Here is an 18,336-nt window from a genome sequence, read left to right as displayed (position 1 = left end):
TACCATAGCCCATTTTTGCTTAGGATTGAACCCAGGGCCTCCTACATGCTAGGCAAGATCTCTACCAACTGATATACACCCTCAACCTAGTTTTCTGTATTTCTTTTAGGTTAAACATTTTATTGCTAATGGGATCTATTTTAGTAATCTCTATTTCTCCAGTAAATGATCCATTTCACTTAGATTTTTCAGATCAGCTCGATTATGACTCTAAAAAGTAATGTCACTATTTATTAACTGATTTAAAAAAAACCATTTACAACTTCAACTTTTATTTCTAGAGGTCTTGGAAGAAGGCTTAGATAAAAGAAATTGCTGTGCAATCATGAGGCCCCAAGTCAAATACCCAGTGTCCATAAGCACATATAAATACCATTCACACACATGCCCCAGTGCCCATACAAATACCATGCACACTCATGCACACACAAATAAGTGGTGATTTTAAAAAGCCCTTTATTTCTATTATAAGAACATTTTCCTCTGTGTGGTCACACTTGGGGAGAGCGTCGTTCTCTAGAGCGACTGTGGGCCGCCACTGGCTCCTGTCCTCTCTCCTCCACTGTTTTTCCTCTGGCTGCTCTTGTTACCCCAAAGGTTTGTGGTTGGGACTTGGTCTTTTTTTTTTTGCATTAGTCTTTTCTTTTTCTTGACTTACAGAGATTCTGAGGTTTGGGCCCCTCTGTCCTCCTGGGTTTCCTGGTTATATGGTATTGCACCCGTGCTTTTCCTTCTTGTTTGTATGATTTTTGGAGGCTATAGAGACAGATGTAGCAGCTTCCATTGGCCTTAGAGTTCCTGCTACTGGTGTATTTTTAAACTTACATGTTTTCTTAAGTTTTATATTACTTGGAATGGATTAATAATTTTCTAGTCTAAACTTTGAAATAGTTGAACTTGTTTTTGTTTGTTGACAGGATCTATAGTGTAGCCTGGGCTATCCTAGAACTCAGTGTGTAACCCAGGCTAGCCTGGGATTCATGCAGGCCAATTGCTTGACTCTCCCTCATGAGTGTTCAGCTGATAGGCATGCACCACCATGTCTTTAACTGAACCTGATAGACTCAGCAGACTTTTGTGGTTTTATAATTTAATTCTAGGAGGTTGGATTTTGTTTATACTTTTTGTACTAAGTATATTCTTTGAGCTGCCAAAATTCTTTTTTTTTTTTAAAAAGGGGGAACATTTGAGGGGGGAGGATTTATGTAATTGAGGATGATCTTGCAATCTTCCTTTCTCTACCACAAGTGCTGGGATTGCAGGTATTTTCTTCTATGCCTGTTAACATCCAATAAAAATTAATTGGCAGTACAGAGTAGAGATCATCACTTCTCGGCCTTTTGGCTAATATCAAGTGCAGAGTTAGAGATCATCTAGCCTTTGGCTAGTATCAGGCTTAAGAAATAGGTGGTAAGTGGTCAGCAGGGTCCTTTTCTTTCTTTCTTTCTTTCTTTCTTTCTTTCTCTCTCTCTCTCTCTCTCTCTCTCTCTCTCTCTCTCTCTCTCTCTCTCTCTCTCTCTCTCTCTTTCTTTCTTTCTTTCTTTTCTTTTTGTTTTCGAGACAGGGTTTCTCTGTATAGCTCTGGCTGTCCTGGAACTCACTTTGTAGACCAGGCTGGCCTCGAACTCAGAAATCCACCTGCCTCTGCCTCCCAAGTGCTGGGATTAAAGGCGTGTGCCACCACGCCCGGCTAGCAGGGTCCTTTTCTAAGAGATGCTTTTGTATGTGCCAGTCCACGGAAAGCCCTGTCTTAAAAACAAAGGGGGAAAAAAACCAATAAAACACCTCAAACCAAACCAGAAACAACAACAAAAACTTTCAAATCTCTTTTCCTATAATTTTCACCCATGGTCTTTATTTTATTTTGAGACAGGCTCTCGTTGTACAGCCTTGGCTAACCTGGGCTAATAAAGTGTACACCAGGCTGGCTTCAAACTTAGAGCCCGCTTCTGCCTCCTAAGTACTGGAGCTAAAGGCATGTACCACAGCATCTTTCCCTATTCTATTGTATTTTTTTGAGACAAGGTTCAATGTAGTTCAGGCTGGCCTTAAACTCTTGGCCCTCCTTGCTTCCACTTCCTATGTGTTGGGATTATAAGTGTTTGGCACCACTCTCAAAAACTGTGAGTCCTGCACTTTGCCACAGTTTTCCTGGTAAACACATCACACTGTTAGAGAACCTGAGTATGAATATACATAGAACCTCAGAATAGAACTTACTCCAGGCTGGGCGGTGGTGGTGCATGCCTTCGATCCCAGCACCTGGGAGGCAGAGGCAGGCAGAGCTCTGTGAGTTCAAAGCTATCCTATGCTACATGCTGAGTTTCAAGCCAACCAAAGACTAAGCAGCGAGACCCTATCTCAAAACACAACACGAAACAAAACAAATGAATAATCCGCACCTCCTAGAGATCTGGAAAGCATACATAATTTACTGGATGTAACTTTTCTAAAGACCCTTCTGCCGTGTCATAAAGGGAGGTTGTTGGGACTGTTTACCAGGCCCCTGGAGGACGTGATTGGCACACCCACTCTCTTCAGGCTTGGAAATGTCTGGCAGACACTGGATCACTGCTGGCAATACCCTCCAGCTACGCACTATGGCTAAGGCTGTATTTTCTAGTTTTTGAAGCTGAATCCTAATTATTCTAAATAGAATAGACAGTCTGAACTGTTTTTATCTCATACATCTCTTGATTCTATTTATGAAACACTCAAATTTAATTATAACAAATTATATGAGTGATCACTGTCTTTAACCCTGATATCAGTGCAAGAGAAATTATGGAGATATTTAGCCAAACACTGAGTTCCACTGTGACATTTGGGGTAATGAGCTGTAGAAACCAGCACATTGATAGATGTTTGCTCTCTCTGCAGGAACAAAAGTTGAACACTTTGCAAAAATTGGATGGAAAAATCATAAACACTCAGTTAATAACACGTAAGTGTTTCAGAGGCATGACATGAAAATCTGCTCTGGCCTACCATGTAATATGCAGTTGTATTCTCAGAAAACAAGTGTGAGATCTCAAAGATATTAACCTGGATGTTTGTTTATTTTATAAAAGAAAGACTTGTACCCAAATCACATGTTGTTTACTTTTGCCTTCCTAGTTCTTGACTTAATTATACTTAAATTATCATTAGAGTCTAATGGTTCTTCTCCCTCTCCCTCCTCTCCCTCTCCTTCTCCCTCCCCTCCCCTCCCCCTCCCCCTCTCAATCCCCTCCCCTCCTCTCCCCTCTTCTTTCCTTTCCCTTCTTTCTTTCTTTTGTTAGGAGAGTCAGAGTTTGAGCTATAGCCCTGGCCAGCCTACAGTTTATGGCAGTCCTTTGCATCAGCTTCCTAAGTACTGGAATTATAGGCATGGTTCTTCCCACCTGGCTTTAATGATTCTTTTAAATAAGAGTAAGAGTGACAGGTATTAAAATGTTAAATGGGGTTGATGATGTAGGTTAGTGGTAGAGCTAGTGATTAGCATATGTGAGGTCCTAGGTTCATTTCTTTGCACAGCAAAAACAATTGCAAAAGCTGGGTGTGGTGGCACACGACTTTAGTCCCAGCACTTGGGAGGCAGAGGCAGGTGGATTTCTGAGTTCGAGTCCAGCCTGGTCTACAGAGTAAGTTCCAGGACAGCCAGGGCTACACAGAGAAACCCTGTCCAGAAAAAAACCAACCAACCAACCAACCAACCAAAAAACCCCAAAAAACCCCACAATTGTAAAATGTGTATTAAGTTTATAACTGAGATGGATTTCAGTCACTTTAGTGTTATGAACTTATTTTGGAAAAACAACGTAATTAGTTATATCCAAAAATAATCTAAAGTAAATGATATCAGATGTATTCAGACTTACTGTCAATCAACAATCTCTGAATGCTTATTGATGATTCATAGCAAGAACTCAGTGTTTTCTGGGGGAAAGTGATCCATTGGGAACTGAATTGATGCCACGTAATTAGAATCTGTATAAAAGCAATGCCAAACATGTACAAAGTTTGATTTTTTTTTTTTGCCAATAATACCATAAAAATATGGACTGGATAAGTTATAAAGAAGGAATTGGGTTTATTTTGCCCTGTGTTTCTGAGCATGCAAGGTCACAGTTCTAATCTGATGATGGCTGCCTCCCTCCTCCTCCTCTCCCTCTTCCTCCTCTTTTTTTTTTTTTTTTTTTTTTAAGACAGGGTTTCTCTGTTTAACCCTGGCTCTGGCTGTCCTGGATCTCACTTTGGTTTTGTTTTTGTTGTTGTTTTTGTTGTTGTTGTTGTTTTTGTTTTTGTTGTTGTTGTTGTTGGTTTTTTTTTTTTTTTACTTTTTCGAGACAGGGTTTCTCTGTGTAGCCCTGGCTGTCCTAGAACTCACTTTGTAGACCAGGCTGGCCTCCAGCTCAGAGATCCACCTGCCTTACAGTTGCTTCTTTGCTTCTCTTGTGTTTAGGTATTCCCAGTTCCAAGATGAATACAGCTTAGAAGAAGTAATGAAATCAAAACCAGTTTTCGATTTTCTGACTATCTTGCAATGCTGGTAAGAAAAACATGTTGGCATTTCCTAGACATGACCGCCTACCTACCTGCCCCTTGGTGGCTAACCTTTATGATGTCTCTGCAGCTTCTATAGACTGGCCAACGTGCTCTGCACTCTGGTGACTTCAGAAGAGTGCACCCTTATTTTCTGTGGCTGCTCTGAGGTCATGAAAAGATACGTTTTACTTCTAGTAACTTCTGTTTGCTTTGACTGCTCTCTGTTTATTCATTAAAAATGTGTAAAATCAGATGCCAGTGCAGCCTGAGGTTCTTGGAGCAGTTTAGTTTCCCTATAGATTTCAGTACAGGAAGTTTTACTTTGTGATAGATAAGGAGTGGAAAGGAAAGAAGGAATACCTTTTTTGTAGCTCTGACGATGCTCATGGTCACATCTTGAAACTTGCCTGCCACTCTCTCACTCCTGGGACATCGATTGAGTACTGTGTAGTCCTGTGTACACTCCTGGCTGTATGCCAGAGATACTTTCTGGGATGCAGTTAAAAAAATGAGTCAGCTGTCACCTGGCACATACAGACTGAGGGTCGGCCTACTTAGAAAATCCTTCATAACTCACTGGGGGCCTCACGTGTGTGCCATCTCCCTTCACAGCTTACTGTAGGTCAGTGTTGAGATCTCAGGGGACTTACCTCTGGATTTTCCATATTCCCACTTTATTCTGTCCCAGCTTCCAAAAGGGTTTCAGACTGAGCTCTCTGGGGTATAACAAAGCTTGAGTGGTGTGAGCCCAGAGTCGTGTCCACTGGGGGTCAGCCCCCATTGTTCTTCTTTCTTCTTTGTTCTTCTTGTGGCAGTGGAGGGGGAAGAGCTTCAGTGGGGGGTAAGACTTGGTTTTACAAGATACTTATGGTTGCTGTATAATGATAAAATGTTTACTTATCTTAAGTCTAAGTCACTTTGCTACTGCAGCTGAACTGCCTGAGTTCCTTTTGGGCCAGAAACTGCAACCTCTGGCAATTAGCACCTCCTCATAAAACAGAAGGGAATTAAGTAAAGGAATAATTGCTAGAGCCTTTTCCCTCTTGTCCAAATGCCTCTTGATTGTCAGGCAAGGGGGAATTTTGGAACAATAAACTTCTACTGAACCAGGAGAAGAGAATTACACTTGCAGAAGGAAAAACTTTTACACAAGCAAATATGGATTAAACATATAAATTCATATACAGATTCATACATATTCATTTATAAATCTCTATTGTAACCAGTTGGGCCCAACTTACAAACTTATCTCATAGTTACATACATACTCACACACACATCCATACTTACATATGCATGTGGAGAAAAAGACCAAGCACCAGTGTAGAAAGAACTCACTCATTCTGGATGAAAAATGAGCTCCATCACACCTTCAAAGAAAACCTAAAACCAATACTCCTCAAACTATTCCACAAAATAGTAACAGAAGGTACTCTACCAAATTTGTTCTATGAAGCCAAAATTACTCTGATATCTAAACCACACTAAGACCCAACAAAGAAAAAGAGCTTCAGACCAATTTCTCTTATGAATATCAATGCAAAAATACTCAATAAAATTCTTGCAACCGAATCCAAGAACACACTAAAACAATCATTCATCACGGTCAGGTAGGCTTCATCCCAGGGATGCAGGGATGGTTCAATATACAGAAATCCATCAGTGTAATCCACTATATAAGCAAACTCAAAGAAAAAAAACCCCATATGATCATTTCATTAGATGCTGAGAAAGCATTTGACAAAACCCAACACCTCTTCATGATAAAAAGTCTTGGAAAGATTAGGAGTTCAAGGCCTATACCTAGACGTAGTAAAAGCAATATACAGCAAACCAGTAGCCAACATCAAACTGAATGGAGAGAAACTTGAAGCAGTCCCACTAAAATCAGGGACTAGCTAGACAAGGCTGCCCACTCTCTCCCTACCTATTCAACATAGTACTCAAAGTTCTAGCTAGAGCAATTAGACAACAAAAGGAGGTCAAAGGGATACAAATTGGAATGGAAGAAATCAAAATATCACTATTTGGGGCTGATGAGATGGCTCAGGTTAAGAGCACTGACTGCTCTTCCAAAGGTCCTGAGTTCAAATCCCTGCAACCACATGGTGGCTCACAACCATCTGTTACAAAAATCTGATGCCCTCTTCTGTAGTGTCTGAAGACAGCTACAGTGTACACACATATAATAAATAAATAAATATTAAAAAAATATATCACTACTTGCAGATGATATGATAGTATACTTAAGTGACCCCAAAAATTCCACCAGAGAACTCCTAAACCTGATAAACAACTTCAGCAAAGTAGTTGGATATAAAATTTACTGAAACAAATCAGTGGCCTTCCTCTACATAAAGGATAAACAGGCTGAAAAAGAAATTAGGGAAACAACACCCTTCACAATAGTCACAAATAATATAAAATACCTTGGTGTGACTCTAACTGAGGAAGTGAAAGATCTGTATGACAAGAACTTCAAGTCTCTGAAGAAAGAAATTGAAGAAGATCTCAGAAGATGGAATGATCTCCCATGCTCATGGATTGGTAGGATTAATATAGTAAAAATGGCCATCTTGTCAAAAGCAATCTACAGATTCAATGGAATCCCCATCAAAATTCCAACTCAATTCTTCATAGAGTTAGAGAGAGCAATTTGCAAATTCATCTGGAATAACAAAAAACCTAGGGTATCGAAAACTATTCTCAACAATAAAAGAACTTCTGGTAGAATCACCATCCCTGATCTCAAGCTGTACTACAGAGCAATTGTGAAAAAAACTGTATGGAATTGGTACAGTGACAGGCAGGGGAAGAGCCTCGAGCACATGGGCACAGGGGAAAATTTCCTGAACAGAATACTAATAGCTTATGCTCTAAGATCAAGAACTGACAAATGGAACCTCATAAAATTACAAAGCTTCTGTAAGTCAAAGGACATTGTCAGTAGGGCAAAATGGCAATCAACAGATTGGGAAAAGATCTTTACCAATCATACACCCGATTGAGGACTAATATCCAATATCCCAGCAGTCAGGAGGCAGAGGCAGGTGGATTTCTGAGTTCCAGGACAGCCTGGTCTACAAAGTGAGTTCCAGGACAGCCAGGGCTATACAGAGAACCCCTGTCTCGAAAAACCAAAAAAAAAAAAAAAAAAAAAAAAAAGAGTAATTATCTAGCTAAACACTCATTTTCTGTCACTAGCTCAACTATGGTTAAAAACTATAATGTTTGTGACTAAGTATTAGTGAAGATTTGTATAGATAAATCCAGTTTGTTATTTTATCTTCTGTCCTTGTATCTATAGTAAATCCTTAGTTCCCTTTTTATGACCTTTGGTTAATGATTTTACAACCTCTTGGAATGTGCTCTGAGTAGTAGATGCCTGCTTGTTTTCTCAATTAACTCATAACACTTGAAGACTGGCAGAGTTTTCATTACAGTTTTGATATCAGAAAAGATTTAATAGCAATCCTATTAAAAGAGCTTAAAAATTACTAATATAATTTTAGAAATTCTTATAAGATCATCATTACGATTTAAGAAGTCATCTATTTGTCTACATAGTATCACTATAAGACAGTACATCTTTATTGTTCTGCAGAAATCCGAAGTGATTGTTACATATATTTAATAATAAGAAAGGCATATAAATAGCAGGAATCTTTCCTAAAATGAAAAATCCTGGGCTTTGCCTACAGGAGCAAGCCCATCCTAGATTTTAATCTAAGGCAGAACCATTTAGTTTCTAGATGGCTCCTGGCATGTGTCTTCATAGTATTAAGACAGGAAGCAGCCTTTTAGACTCACTCCACTGAAAGTCTCCAGAAATCGCCTCATGCATATCCAGGATTCTTTCAGTGAGAATTTGAGGGAGAGACTGCAGACTGAGCAGTGAGGGCCGTTTGAGGTCTTACTAGAGGCTCAGCCTCAACAGGATGGATGTGCAATTTAACTGTAAATATCACAGAGAAGACTGCGAGTTGGCCAGGAAGCCTGCTTGGTCGTTCTTCTCCTTGCTCCCAGTCTGAAACCCAAGGAGATGCTGGCAGAAGTAATTCTTTTCACTTCTGATTAGCCCCACCTCAGATGGTGCCGCTGCCGCGATTCTGTCCAGCGAGGAGTTTGTGCAGCAGTACGGCCTGCAGTCCAAAGCGGTGGAGATTGTGGCCCAGGAGATGATGACTGACTTACCCAGTACGTTTGAAGAGAAAAGTATTATTAAAGTGGTATGTCAGAGATTCTTTGTTTTAAAAAATCAAATTAAGGAAATAGTATTTTAAGTTCCAACCTGGCATTTTATTGTCATTAGATCTAGAAGATATTATAAAAACTTGATCTAGAAAGGTTCTCACTGTAGCCTGTTCTTAAGGGTTTGTGCAGGAATTGGGCTTGGTACACTCCTGTAATTGGGGCATAGAAGGAGGAGGATCAGGAATTCAGGGGTAGCCTCAGCTACATTGCTAACCAGATGTTATTTAGGTTAGAGCCATGAGTAAGATATTTTAATTCATTAGACATGCTGGTTCAGGGTTTTGGGGTGTTGTTGTTGTTTTGAGACAGGGTTTTTCCACATAGCCCCGACTGTCCAGGAACTGTCTCTGTAGACCAGGCTAGCCTCAAATTCTGAAATCGTCAACTCTGCCTCCTGAATGCTGGGATTAAAGGGGTGGGCCCTTATTGAAGAGAAAATAAGAGTTCAGACCTAGTGAGTTGAACAATTAAGGATTCGCCCTTAGCCCACAGAAACATTTGCATGGTAAAGTACAGTTTATAAAATAGTTTTTACACATGCTACAAATTTCAAATGCTCACATAACTTAATCAGTACTTTGGTGTGGACCTAAACTGTTCCCTATATGTTGCTGTATCAGAGACTTAGTCCCTGCTTGAGCAATGTTTTGAGGTGGAGTCTTTGGGAGGTGATTGCTTCATGGGGGCTCTGACCTAATCAAAGTACTAAGGCATTGATGGATTCATAGCTCAGTGGGTTTTAGGGCAGAGGTGTTGTTGAAAAAGCTAGCACTCTGTCTGCTTCCTGGCCTTCATGAGGTGAACAGCCTTGTAAAACCATGAAGCAGACTAAGTTTTTCCAGTGGGCAAGGTTGCATACACCTGTAACCTCAGCACTTGAGAGGTAAGGCAGGAAGAACAAGAGCACCAGGTCATCCTTAGCTACACAGTGGATTTGGGGCTAGCCTGGGCTACACGAAATCCTGTCTAAAACACAGCAAAACAAAGCTTTCCTGTTCTTCAGTTGTTTTCTTAGGTATTTTGTCCCTTTAGTGGGACATTGACCAGCAAAGCCAAGACCGTGAAATTGGGTTATAGTGTACAGACTATACTCAGATTGCCTCACAGCACACTTTATAGTATGTTTGCCTTATTCCTTGATTAAAAATCAAACATAGCCTGTGCAAAAATGGTTTGAATCACATATGATCTTCTAAAACAGGTTACATATTTTCCTGTAGAAATTGCCCCATTATTTTTCACTGTGTCTGTCTCATAATGAAAATCCTCTTCAACTAGTACAACTGCAATACTATGACCTCATCAGTACAACTGTACACTATGATCTCATCACCACAGCTATATACTATGACCTCATCAGTACAATTGTACGCTGTGACCTCATCAGTACAGATATACACTATGATCTCATTACTACAGATGTACACTGTGATTTCATAATAGTTTAAGAAGAATCTCAGATTCTAAGTCCTTTTTCAATATCTTATTTAAACACTTATAGTTTATAGTATAAAATTCGAGATGTACATTTTTTATATTTTATTGATTTTTTTTATATAATGCAGAATCAGCTGAGATTTCAATATATGTGACATTTTGAGCTTTTAATGTTATGCATGTATTACTCTCTTAAAATCCTGGTCTAAAAGGCCAAATGTTGCTGCCCTTATTTACCTGGATGCAGGTTGGCTATGATATGAGTAAAGAAGCTGCCAGGAGATGCTATGAGAAGTCCGGCCTGACACCCAACGATGTCGACGTGATAGAGCTTCACGATTGCTTCTCTGTCAATGAACTCATCACTTACGAAGCACTGGGGCTCTGTCCAGAAGGTAGTGTCTTTGAAGGGGCCCTGTGCAAGTCCCATTGAGAAGGCTTCACTTTCTTTTCTTTTTTTAAAAAAAAAAAGATTTACTTATTTAATGCATGTGAGTACACTGTAGCTGTCTTCAGACACAGCACAAGAGGGAATTTGGATCTCATTACAGATGGTTGTGAGCCACCATGTGGTTGCTGGGAATCGAACTTAGGACCTCTTGAAGAGCAATCAGTGCTTTTAGCCACTGAGCCATCTCTCCAGCCCATTTGCTTCCATCATTAAACAATACAAGTCACTAACTGCCTTTCCCTGCACGTTGACTCTGCCACACTGTGCAAACCAGATGTAAGAAGTTTTGCTCGGAGAGTTTTTAGAACATCCAGCCTTGGACAACACAAACACTGGCATAACAGAGTATGTTCTTAATTTACATTATGCAAATCAGTACTTAGAATGTATGGTTACGCTTTAAAGAGGATTTATTAGGCCTGTGATCCCAAGTATTTTTAAAATTGTGTTTAAATAGATGGGCAGCAAGAAAAACAGAAAACTAGTTGGTGAGTTTGAAGGGTTCCTTTCCATTTCTAAAGCATGCCATGTTCCTAAGAGTGTGGACTTTGAGTTGCTTCGCCTCCTTGTCAGCACTTGATGGTCAGTTGTGTACATTTCAGGCATGCTCAAGAGGATGTAATTGTATCTTAGTCTTAATTTTCATATTACCCATGGTTGATGATATTGAAAAAAAATTTTTGTGAGCTAATTGGTCATTTATGTTTCTTCATTTTTAAAAAAAAAAAACAAACTATCTTATGTGTGTATGTCAGTGCCTGTGTGTGGTTACATGAATGTGTGACTTCAGGTGCCCACGGAGTGCAGAAAAGAGCACTGGACCTCCTAGGGCTGGAGTTACAGCTGATTGTGAGTCACCCTAAGTGAGTGTTAGGAATCAAACTTGGGTTCTCTGGAGAAGAGCCCTGCGTGTTCTTCACTGCTGAGCCATTGCTCCAGCACCTCATTTTATGTCTTTTAGATCTATTTAAATCTCTGCCCTTTGAGTCTCTGTTATTTGTCTTTATTGTGTTGTAATACATATATATGTAATATAATATTCATACATGTACTATATATATATATTCTAGCTATAGGTCAACAATAGTCAATTATGTTGTGAACATTTTTTTCTAGTCCAAGGACATAGTTGTGTGTGTCTGTATGGTTCAGGGTGACTGTTGTATTATGTTGTCTCCTTGTGTTCTGTACTTTTTCTTCCCCTGTCCTTCTGTCTTCTTTTGCATTGTTTGAATACTTTTAGTATGCTATTTTAATGTATCTGCTGGCTTTTGTTGGCATGATTTCTTTTCAAACATTTGGTAATTAGTCAATGGTTATTGTGTGTATTGTGTGTATGGTTTGTGTGTGGCATAGCACACGTAAGGAGGCAGAGGACGCTTCATGGAGCTTCTTTTCTCCTTTCTCCATTGTCTGGGTTCCAGGGTCACACTCGGGCATCTAACTTGTGTCTGGGTTCCAGGGTCACACTCGGGCACCTAGCTTGTGTCATGAGTTCCAGGGTCACATTAGGGCACCTAGCTTGTGTAATGGGTTCCAGGGTCACACTCGGCCACCTAGCTTGTGTCATGAGTGCTTTACCTACTGAGCCATCACACAGGCCCCACTCCCCCCAGGCTAGGCCTAACTTGCTATGTAGCTGACAATGACCTTGAACTTCTGATCTGTTTGCTTCTGTGTTCCAAGTTCTGGTATGCTACAGAGTTAGCTGCACCCTTAGCCCCTCTGTTTCTTTTTCTTTCCCAGTGGCTGTGAATAGGATAGCCTCAGCGCTGACATCACACATGTCAGTGACATTTGAGATGTTATTCTGTGGTAGAGCTTGCACATCTTAGGGTGTTCAGCAGTGAGTATTCCTGGCCTTCTACCCAAAGTGCCACAAATGCCTCCCACAGTTGTGACAGCCAAGAATATCTCTAGACATTACTAGATTTCTCCCTGTGGGTAAAATCTCTCCCAGCTAAGAACTACTGCTCCAAGCTCATGTGTGTGTACTTAACCTTCAGTCTCGTAGTTAGTATTGTGACTCTTCACATGCAAGGGTGAAACCTTGCCTCTTCTTTCCCTTTACTGATCTCATTCTTCTAGCTGCCACAGTATTACATCTGTTTGGATTGAAAATATTAATGTGATGAAATAATTTTCTTTCATCTTATTTTGAAGACATTAAGAAGAAAAAGTTTTTTATATTTATGTAGATATTTATTCCTATTGCTTTCTTCATTCTTAAAGATCATGTGTGTGTAAATGAGAGAGAGAGAGCTACAGAATGCCTGTGGTGTCAGAGGACAATCTTCTTGTTTGAGACAATGAGAGAGAAAGAGAGAGAGAGAGAGAGAGAGAGAGCGAGAGAGAGAGAGAGAGCGCTACAGAATGCCTATGGTGTAGGAGGACAATCTTCTTGTTGGAGATAATGTGTGTGTGTGTGTGTGTGAGAGAGAGAGAGAGAGAGAGAGAGAGAGAGAGAGAGAGAGAGAGAGAGAGATACAGAATGCCTGTGGTGTCAGAGGACAATCTTCTTGTTTGAGATAATGCCTCTCTCTTCTTGCTTGCAAGCTTCCAGAGCTTCTCCTATCCCACTTCCTGTTTTGCTAGCACTAGGCTTTTATATGGCTTTAGGGTTTCAAATTCAGGTCTTCCTGTTTGTGACACAATACTTTACCCACAGAGCCACCTCCCAGCCCAAGACTGAACTGGACTGGCAGGTTCTTCAGTGCCAGGCTCCTGAGAGTTGGGGTCGGGAGGTCTTGTACAAGCTGATGGCTCACGCAGACAATTCAGAAGTGTAGCATCTTATGGTTTGCAGGGAAAATGAACACAGTGGGCAGGACGCTGTAATCAATGGGGAAGTGGAGTCACACAGGGCCCCTGTTGTTTCTTCTTTATTTTTCTTTTTTCGTTTTTATTCTGTGTGTTTGTGTTTTGCCTGCACGTACGCATGTGCATCATGTGTATGCCTATTGCCTGAGGAAACCAGAAGAGGGCATTGGGTCTCCTGGACTGGAGTTAGAGCTGGTTGTGAGCTGCCATATGGGTGTGGGAACCAAGCCCGGGTTCTCTACAAGACCAGATGTGCTTTTTCGTTTTTTAAGTACAACAAAATAAAATATAATAAGATAACACAAACCACATTGGAGTTGGACAAGGCAAACAAACAGAAGGAAAAGAACATTAGAGGGGGCCCAAGAATCAGGAATTTGTACACTCAGGAATCCCATGAGAATGCTAAACTGGAAGCCATAGCATGTACACAGAGGACCGGGTGCAGACCTGTGCAGGCTGGGCCTGCTGCCTCAGTCTCTGTGAGTTCACATGAGCTTTGATCATGTTGATTGAGAGGGCCTGTTTTCTTGGCCTCCTCCATACCCTCTGGCTCTTACATTTTTTTCCTCTTCTTTGGCATTGGGAAGTGGAAGTAGATGGGTTTCCCTACCCTGAGGATTTGATGGAGACATTCCATTTAGGGCTTAACGTTCGTTCCACAGTCTCTCTTGGAGACAGGGTCTCAATACCCAGGCTGTCCTAGAGCTCACTATTTAGAGCAGACTGGTTTCAAACTCACAGAGATCCCCTGACCTGTGCTTCCTGAGTGCTGGGATTAGAGCCGTGCACCATCAGCCTAGCCTGTGCGAGCTCTTCATCACTGAGCCATCTCGCCAGCACTCAGGGTTCTTTCTTTTTCATTTCTTTAGCCTGAAGACTTTCTTTTAGCATCTTCTCTCTTCTTTTCTTACTTTCCTTTTGTTTTTTGAGACAGTAGAGAGTGGACATGGCCTCTTGCTCCCCGTGTCCTCACCTCCTTCCAGGCTCTGGGAGCTGGGAACCGTCCTGCCTGGTCCATTCAGTCCTGGAGCTCTAACCCTGGGGCCTGTGTGTGCCAAGGCAGATGCGCCCCCTTTCCCTTCGGTTCTGTTTTAGAGCCTTTGGTATTATCCCACAAGACACTTGTTCTTTCAAGTCTGTGACACTTGTTCTTTCAAGTCTGTGACACTTGTTCTTTCAAGTCTGTGACACTTGTTCTTTGTTTTTTGTGGTATTAGTGATCAAACCCAGTTCTTCCTTTTCCTTTTTTTTTTGGGGGGGGGGCAGTAGAGACAGGGTTTCTTGTGTAGCCTTGGCTGTCCTGGAGCTTACTCTGTAGACCAGGTTGGCTTTGAACTCAAATACCGACCTGCTTTTGTCTCCTGAGTGTTGGGATTAAAGGTGGGCACTACTGCCCGGCCATCTGTTCATTTTAAAATCCCCTGTCTGCTCTGAGCCACTGGAGTAAGACTTTTTCTTTTTCTTTCCTTTTTTTTTGTTTTGTTTGTTTAATCAAAAATTTCTTTATCTCTCTCTTTTCTTTTCTCTTCTTCCTTTCTCTTTCTTTTCTTTCTCCTTTCTCTTTCTTTCTTTCTTTCTTTCTTTCTTTCTTTCTTTCTTTCTTTCTTTCTTTCTTTCTTTCTTTCTTTCTTTCTTTCTTTCTTTCTTTCTGACAGTGTCTTGCCAGCCTTGACCACACAAGCTTCCTGCTTCAGCTTCCAGAGTGGTAGGATGTCCTCTTATTCTTTTTATCCTCTCCTCTCCTCTCCTCTCCTCTCCTCCCCTCCCCTCTCCTCCCCTCTCCTCCCCTCCCCTCCCCTCCCCTCCCCTCCCCTCCCCTCCCCTCCCCTCCCCTCCCCTCCCCTCCCCTCCCCTCCCCTTCCCTTCCCTATTCTTCCTTTTCTTTCTTTTCGGAGACAGATCTCAGACTGGGGATATAGCTCAGTAAGCAGTGTTTGGCTTGTATATAGGAGAGCCTGAGTTCAATCTCCAGTACTGAAAAAATAAAGGAACAAAGAAGCAGGGCCTTTCTGTGTCGGTCTCTGGCTGTCCCTGACCTTCCAGCCTCTGCCCCTGGTGTGCTCGCATCCCAGGCATGCTCTAGCACATCTGGACTCAGTGTTTTATTTCAAAGATTTCACTTTTCAAATCTGTATTTGATTCATTCTCTAGCTTCTTGGCTCTGTGGAGAACTCTGTCTGTCTTGGTGTTTATTTGTGTGTCTCTTTCACCTTGCAGCGCTAGTATCAATTTGAAAGTCCTTGATCATTTTGTAATCTGAACTTTGGGGTTTGGCATCTGTCCAGCTCTTTCCTCTTGGGAGTTGGTTGGTGGGGGGTGGTTCAGGTTCTTTGTGGGATGAATAATTTAGATCGCATCCTGAACACATGAATGCTACTTTATTCAGCATCCTCTGGAGAGGAGTGGTGGGGCCATGTAATATGAGCTGTAGGGAAGTGGGCATCAGCCTCTAGTGTCAATCCTAAGGATCAACTCCCCCCATTTAATTTTTGAGACAAAGTCTCTTGCTAGACCTGGGGCTCCCTGGTTTTAGGGTAGTCAGGCTGGTCAGTGAGCCCCAGAAAATTGCTGTCTCTGCCTCCTCAGTACTAGAATTACAAACACACACACACACACACACACACACACACACACACACACTAAATCTAGCTTTTTATGTGAGTACTCAGTCCTCAGGTTTAGAAATTTGTTTACTAACTGAATTATCTCACTGTTTGTGATTAAGCAAGCAACCGAAAGAACCTAGTGGGGAAACCCCCACTTAATTCCCATTCGTCGTGCACCCAAGAATCACGAACAGACGACCATCTTGATGTAAAAGCATGAGGAAGTTTAATGACGGAGCTCCGGGGCCGACACATATCTCCCGCAGGAGACAGAGGTGTCGACCACATGGTGGAGCTATAATGGCGAAGCTCCGGTTCGAAATGTATCTCACACAGGAGACAGTGGTTTCCACCACGAGGCTTGGAAGCTAGGGGTTTTATAGAAAAGGGGTGGGGCTGGGGGAGGAATTGGTGCGGTTTCACATGATTGGTCCATTTAAACATCAACAGACTGTCAGAAGGGCAGGAGATAGGGAGGCACTAGGCCAGTCAGGACGTGTAACGAGGGGCCTGCCCAGGCATGTCCTGGCCTGTTCTGCTATGTTCTCAGCCCCAGGTTTCAAAGCTCACAAACAACTCTTTGGGCTATTTGACATAAATTACATGAATCACGTGTCTCAAGTTTTATTTCCTTTCACAGCCAGCCCAGTTTGTCCTCACAAATTCTGACTTGCCTTCTGAGGTGGCAGCCGAAGTCCCTGTTTAGTTCCCGAGCCTGTGCTGTGCTGGTTTGGGGCCATCCCATGCATCTGTAGCTGTGGAGTGAACCTCAGACTCACTTACTCTGAGTATAAGTCTACACTCGTAATTAGGGAGGTGGGGCTCTGTCCTGACTCTCTCTACTGTGCCCTTCAATGCTTACTGTTCAGCCTGTGGGGTTTGTTTTCCTGGTTCTGTTGGTACAAAGGTGGGGTTTCAGTGGGATGGTGCTGCTCATCTGTAATCCCAGCACTTGGGAGGCAGAGAAAGGAGGATCTGGGGTTCAAGGCTAGTCTGGGATACTTTTGACTGTCTCAAAAAGCCAAATGTGTGTGTGTGTGTGTGTGTGTGTGTGTGTGTGTGTGTGTGTGTGTGTGTATGTCTGCTGGGGGTTGGGGTGTACAGTAAGGGTATAGACTTAGTTCTAGAACACTACCTTTGTTGACGTGGAGTGCTATTCTGGGATGCAGTTTACTTGTGCAGAGCTGATCAGGACAGCCTGAGGAAGCATAACTGGAATTCAGCCTTGTGTGCAGCTTCCCTGAGCTCTCTCCTTGCTAATCAGGTGTACTCTCTGATGTGACTAGCACTGTATACATGCCTTCAGTGGTGGTGCTAGGAGAGGAGCATTGTGGGACACGAACACATTGTGTAATGTGTAGTGTTGTCTACACCATTTTGTGTTCCCAACTGGTCACAACCATGCACCTGCCCAGGAGCGATCTCAGATCTTTGGATAAAAGACACACACCCACATTAGCTTATTTTTAAACTGGCTTACTGGGTCTGTGGCTGGGCTCTTCTAAGCCTTCGTGGCTAGCATGCCCTTACCTTCACTCCCAGCTCAACACCTCTAACTCTGCCCTTGGCTTAGTTGCTCACTTACCTTCTGTGAAGCCCGTTGGTCTTCTTGCCCAAGGTGCTTTCCCTTTCTACTTACATTTTGTAAGATCTCCCCTGTAGCTCCAAGTCTGTCCCATCTCTCTCCCCCAAGTACCTCTGTAAGACCCCGACCATTGGTCAATGGTGTCTACTTTGAGACGTGCCCCCCCCCCAAGACACCCAGATTGATGCAAAAGCAAGAGGTTTGTTTTCCAGCTTGTAGGAGTCAAGCTTCAATTAGTCCCTCAAGGTGAGTGACTAGAAGATGACCCTGAATGGCTATTACATCAGCAAGGTTGCAGTTCAAACATATTGGCTATGCACATTGACCTTTAAATCTATTGTCCAGCAAGCGTGACACACATTTGAACTCTACTTGGGACTTTCCAGAGGGTCAGGTAACTTATCAGTCAGGACATTCTAATAATTTTTCTAAGAATGTTCCTGTGGGTGGAGAATGTAACTTGGCCTAGCCTTGACCCCAGATGGGAGAGGGAAGCTGTAAGGAGGGTGTGGGACTGGAAAAAGCCCTTAGGGTCCCTCACTTCCATTCTCTTCCTCTTTCCTAGCCTATGGGAACCTGGAAGTCCCACCTCGAGTTCTTTCTGTCCAACTATTGACTGTTGACATCTTTATTGATAGATCAAAAGCCAGTTG

The 18,336-nt window shown here is 42.2% G+C and overlaps 1 protein-coding gene and 1 non-coding gene across 3 annotated transcripts in view; one reads left to right on the top strand and one right to left on the bottom strand.

Annotated features, from left to right (window-relative positions):
- The window catches only part of Scp2 (sterol carrier protein 2, liver), a 101,142-nt gene that overhangs the window by 49,204 nt on the left and 33,602 nt on the right, over positions 1–18,336 (top strand). For both annotated transcript variants that reach the window (NM_011327.4, XM_011240477.2), the window contains exons 7-10: positions 2,881–2,944; positions 4,445–4,531; positions 8,606–8,756; positions 10,466–10,613. In NM_011327.4, the coding sequence (NP_035457.1) occupies positions 2,881–2,944; positions 4,445–4,531; positions 8,606–8,756; positions 10,466–10,613 (450 nt within the window). The remainder of the gene's footprint in view (positions 1–2,880; positions 2,945–4,444; positions 4,532–8,605; positions 8,757–10,465; positions 10,614–18,336) is intronic.
- Positions 8,319–8,411, bottom strand: Mir6397 (microRNA 6397). Its single transcript, NR_105823.1, has one exon. It is a non-coding gene; the product is annotated as a microRNA 6397 (primary transcript).

This window comes from Mus musculus, chromosome 4, assembly GCF_000001635.26.
Source record: "Mus musculus strain C57BL/6J chromosome 4, GRCm38.p6 C57BL/6J".
Classification (NCBI taxonomy): Eukaryota; Metazoa; Chordata; class Mammalia; order Rodentia; family Muridae; genus Mus; species Mus musculus.
The sequence above is the reverse complement of the archived record's forward strand: the minus strand, read 5'-3'. Positions and strand labels throughout refer to the sequence as shown.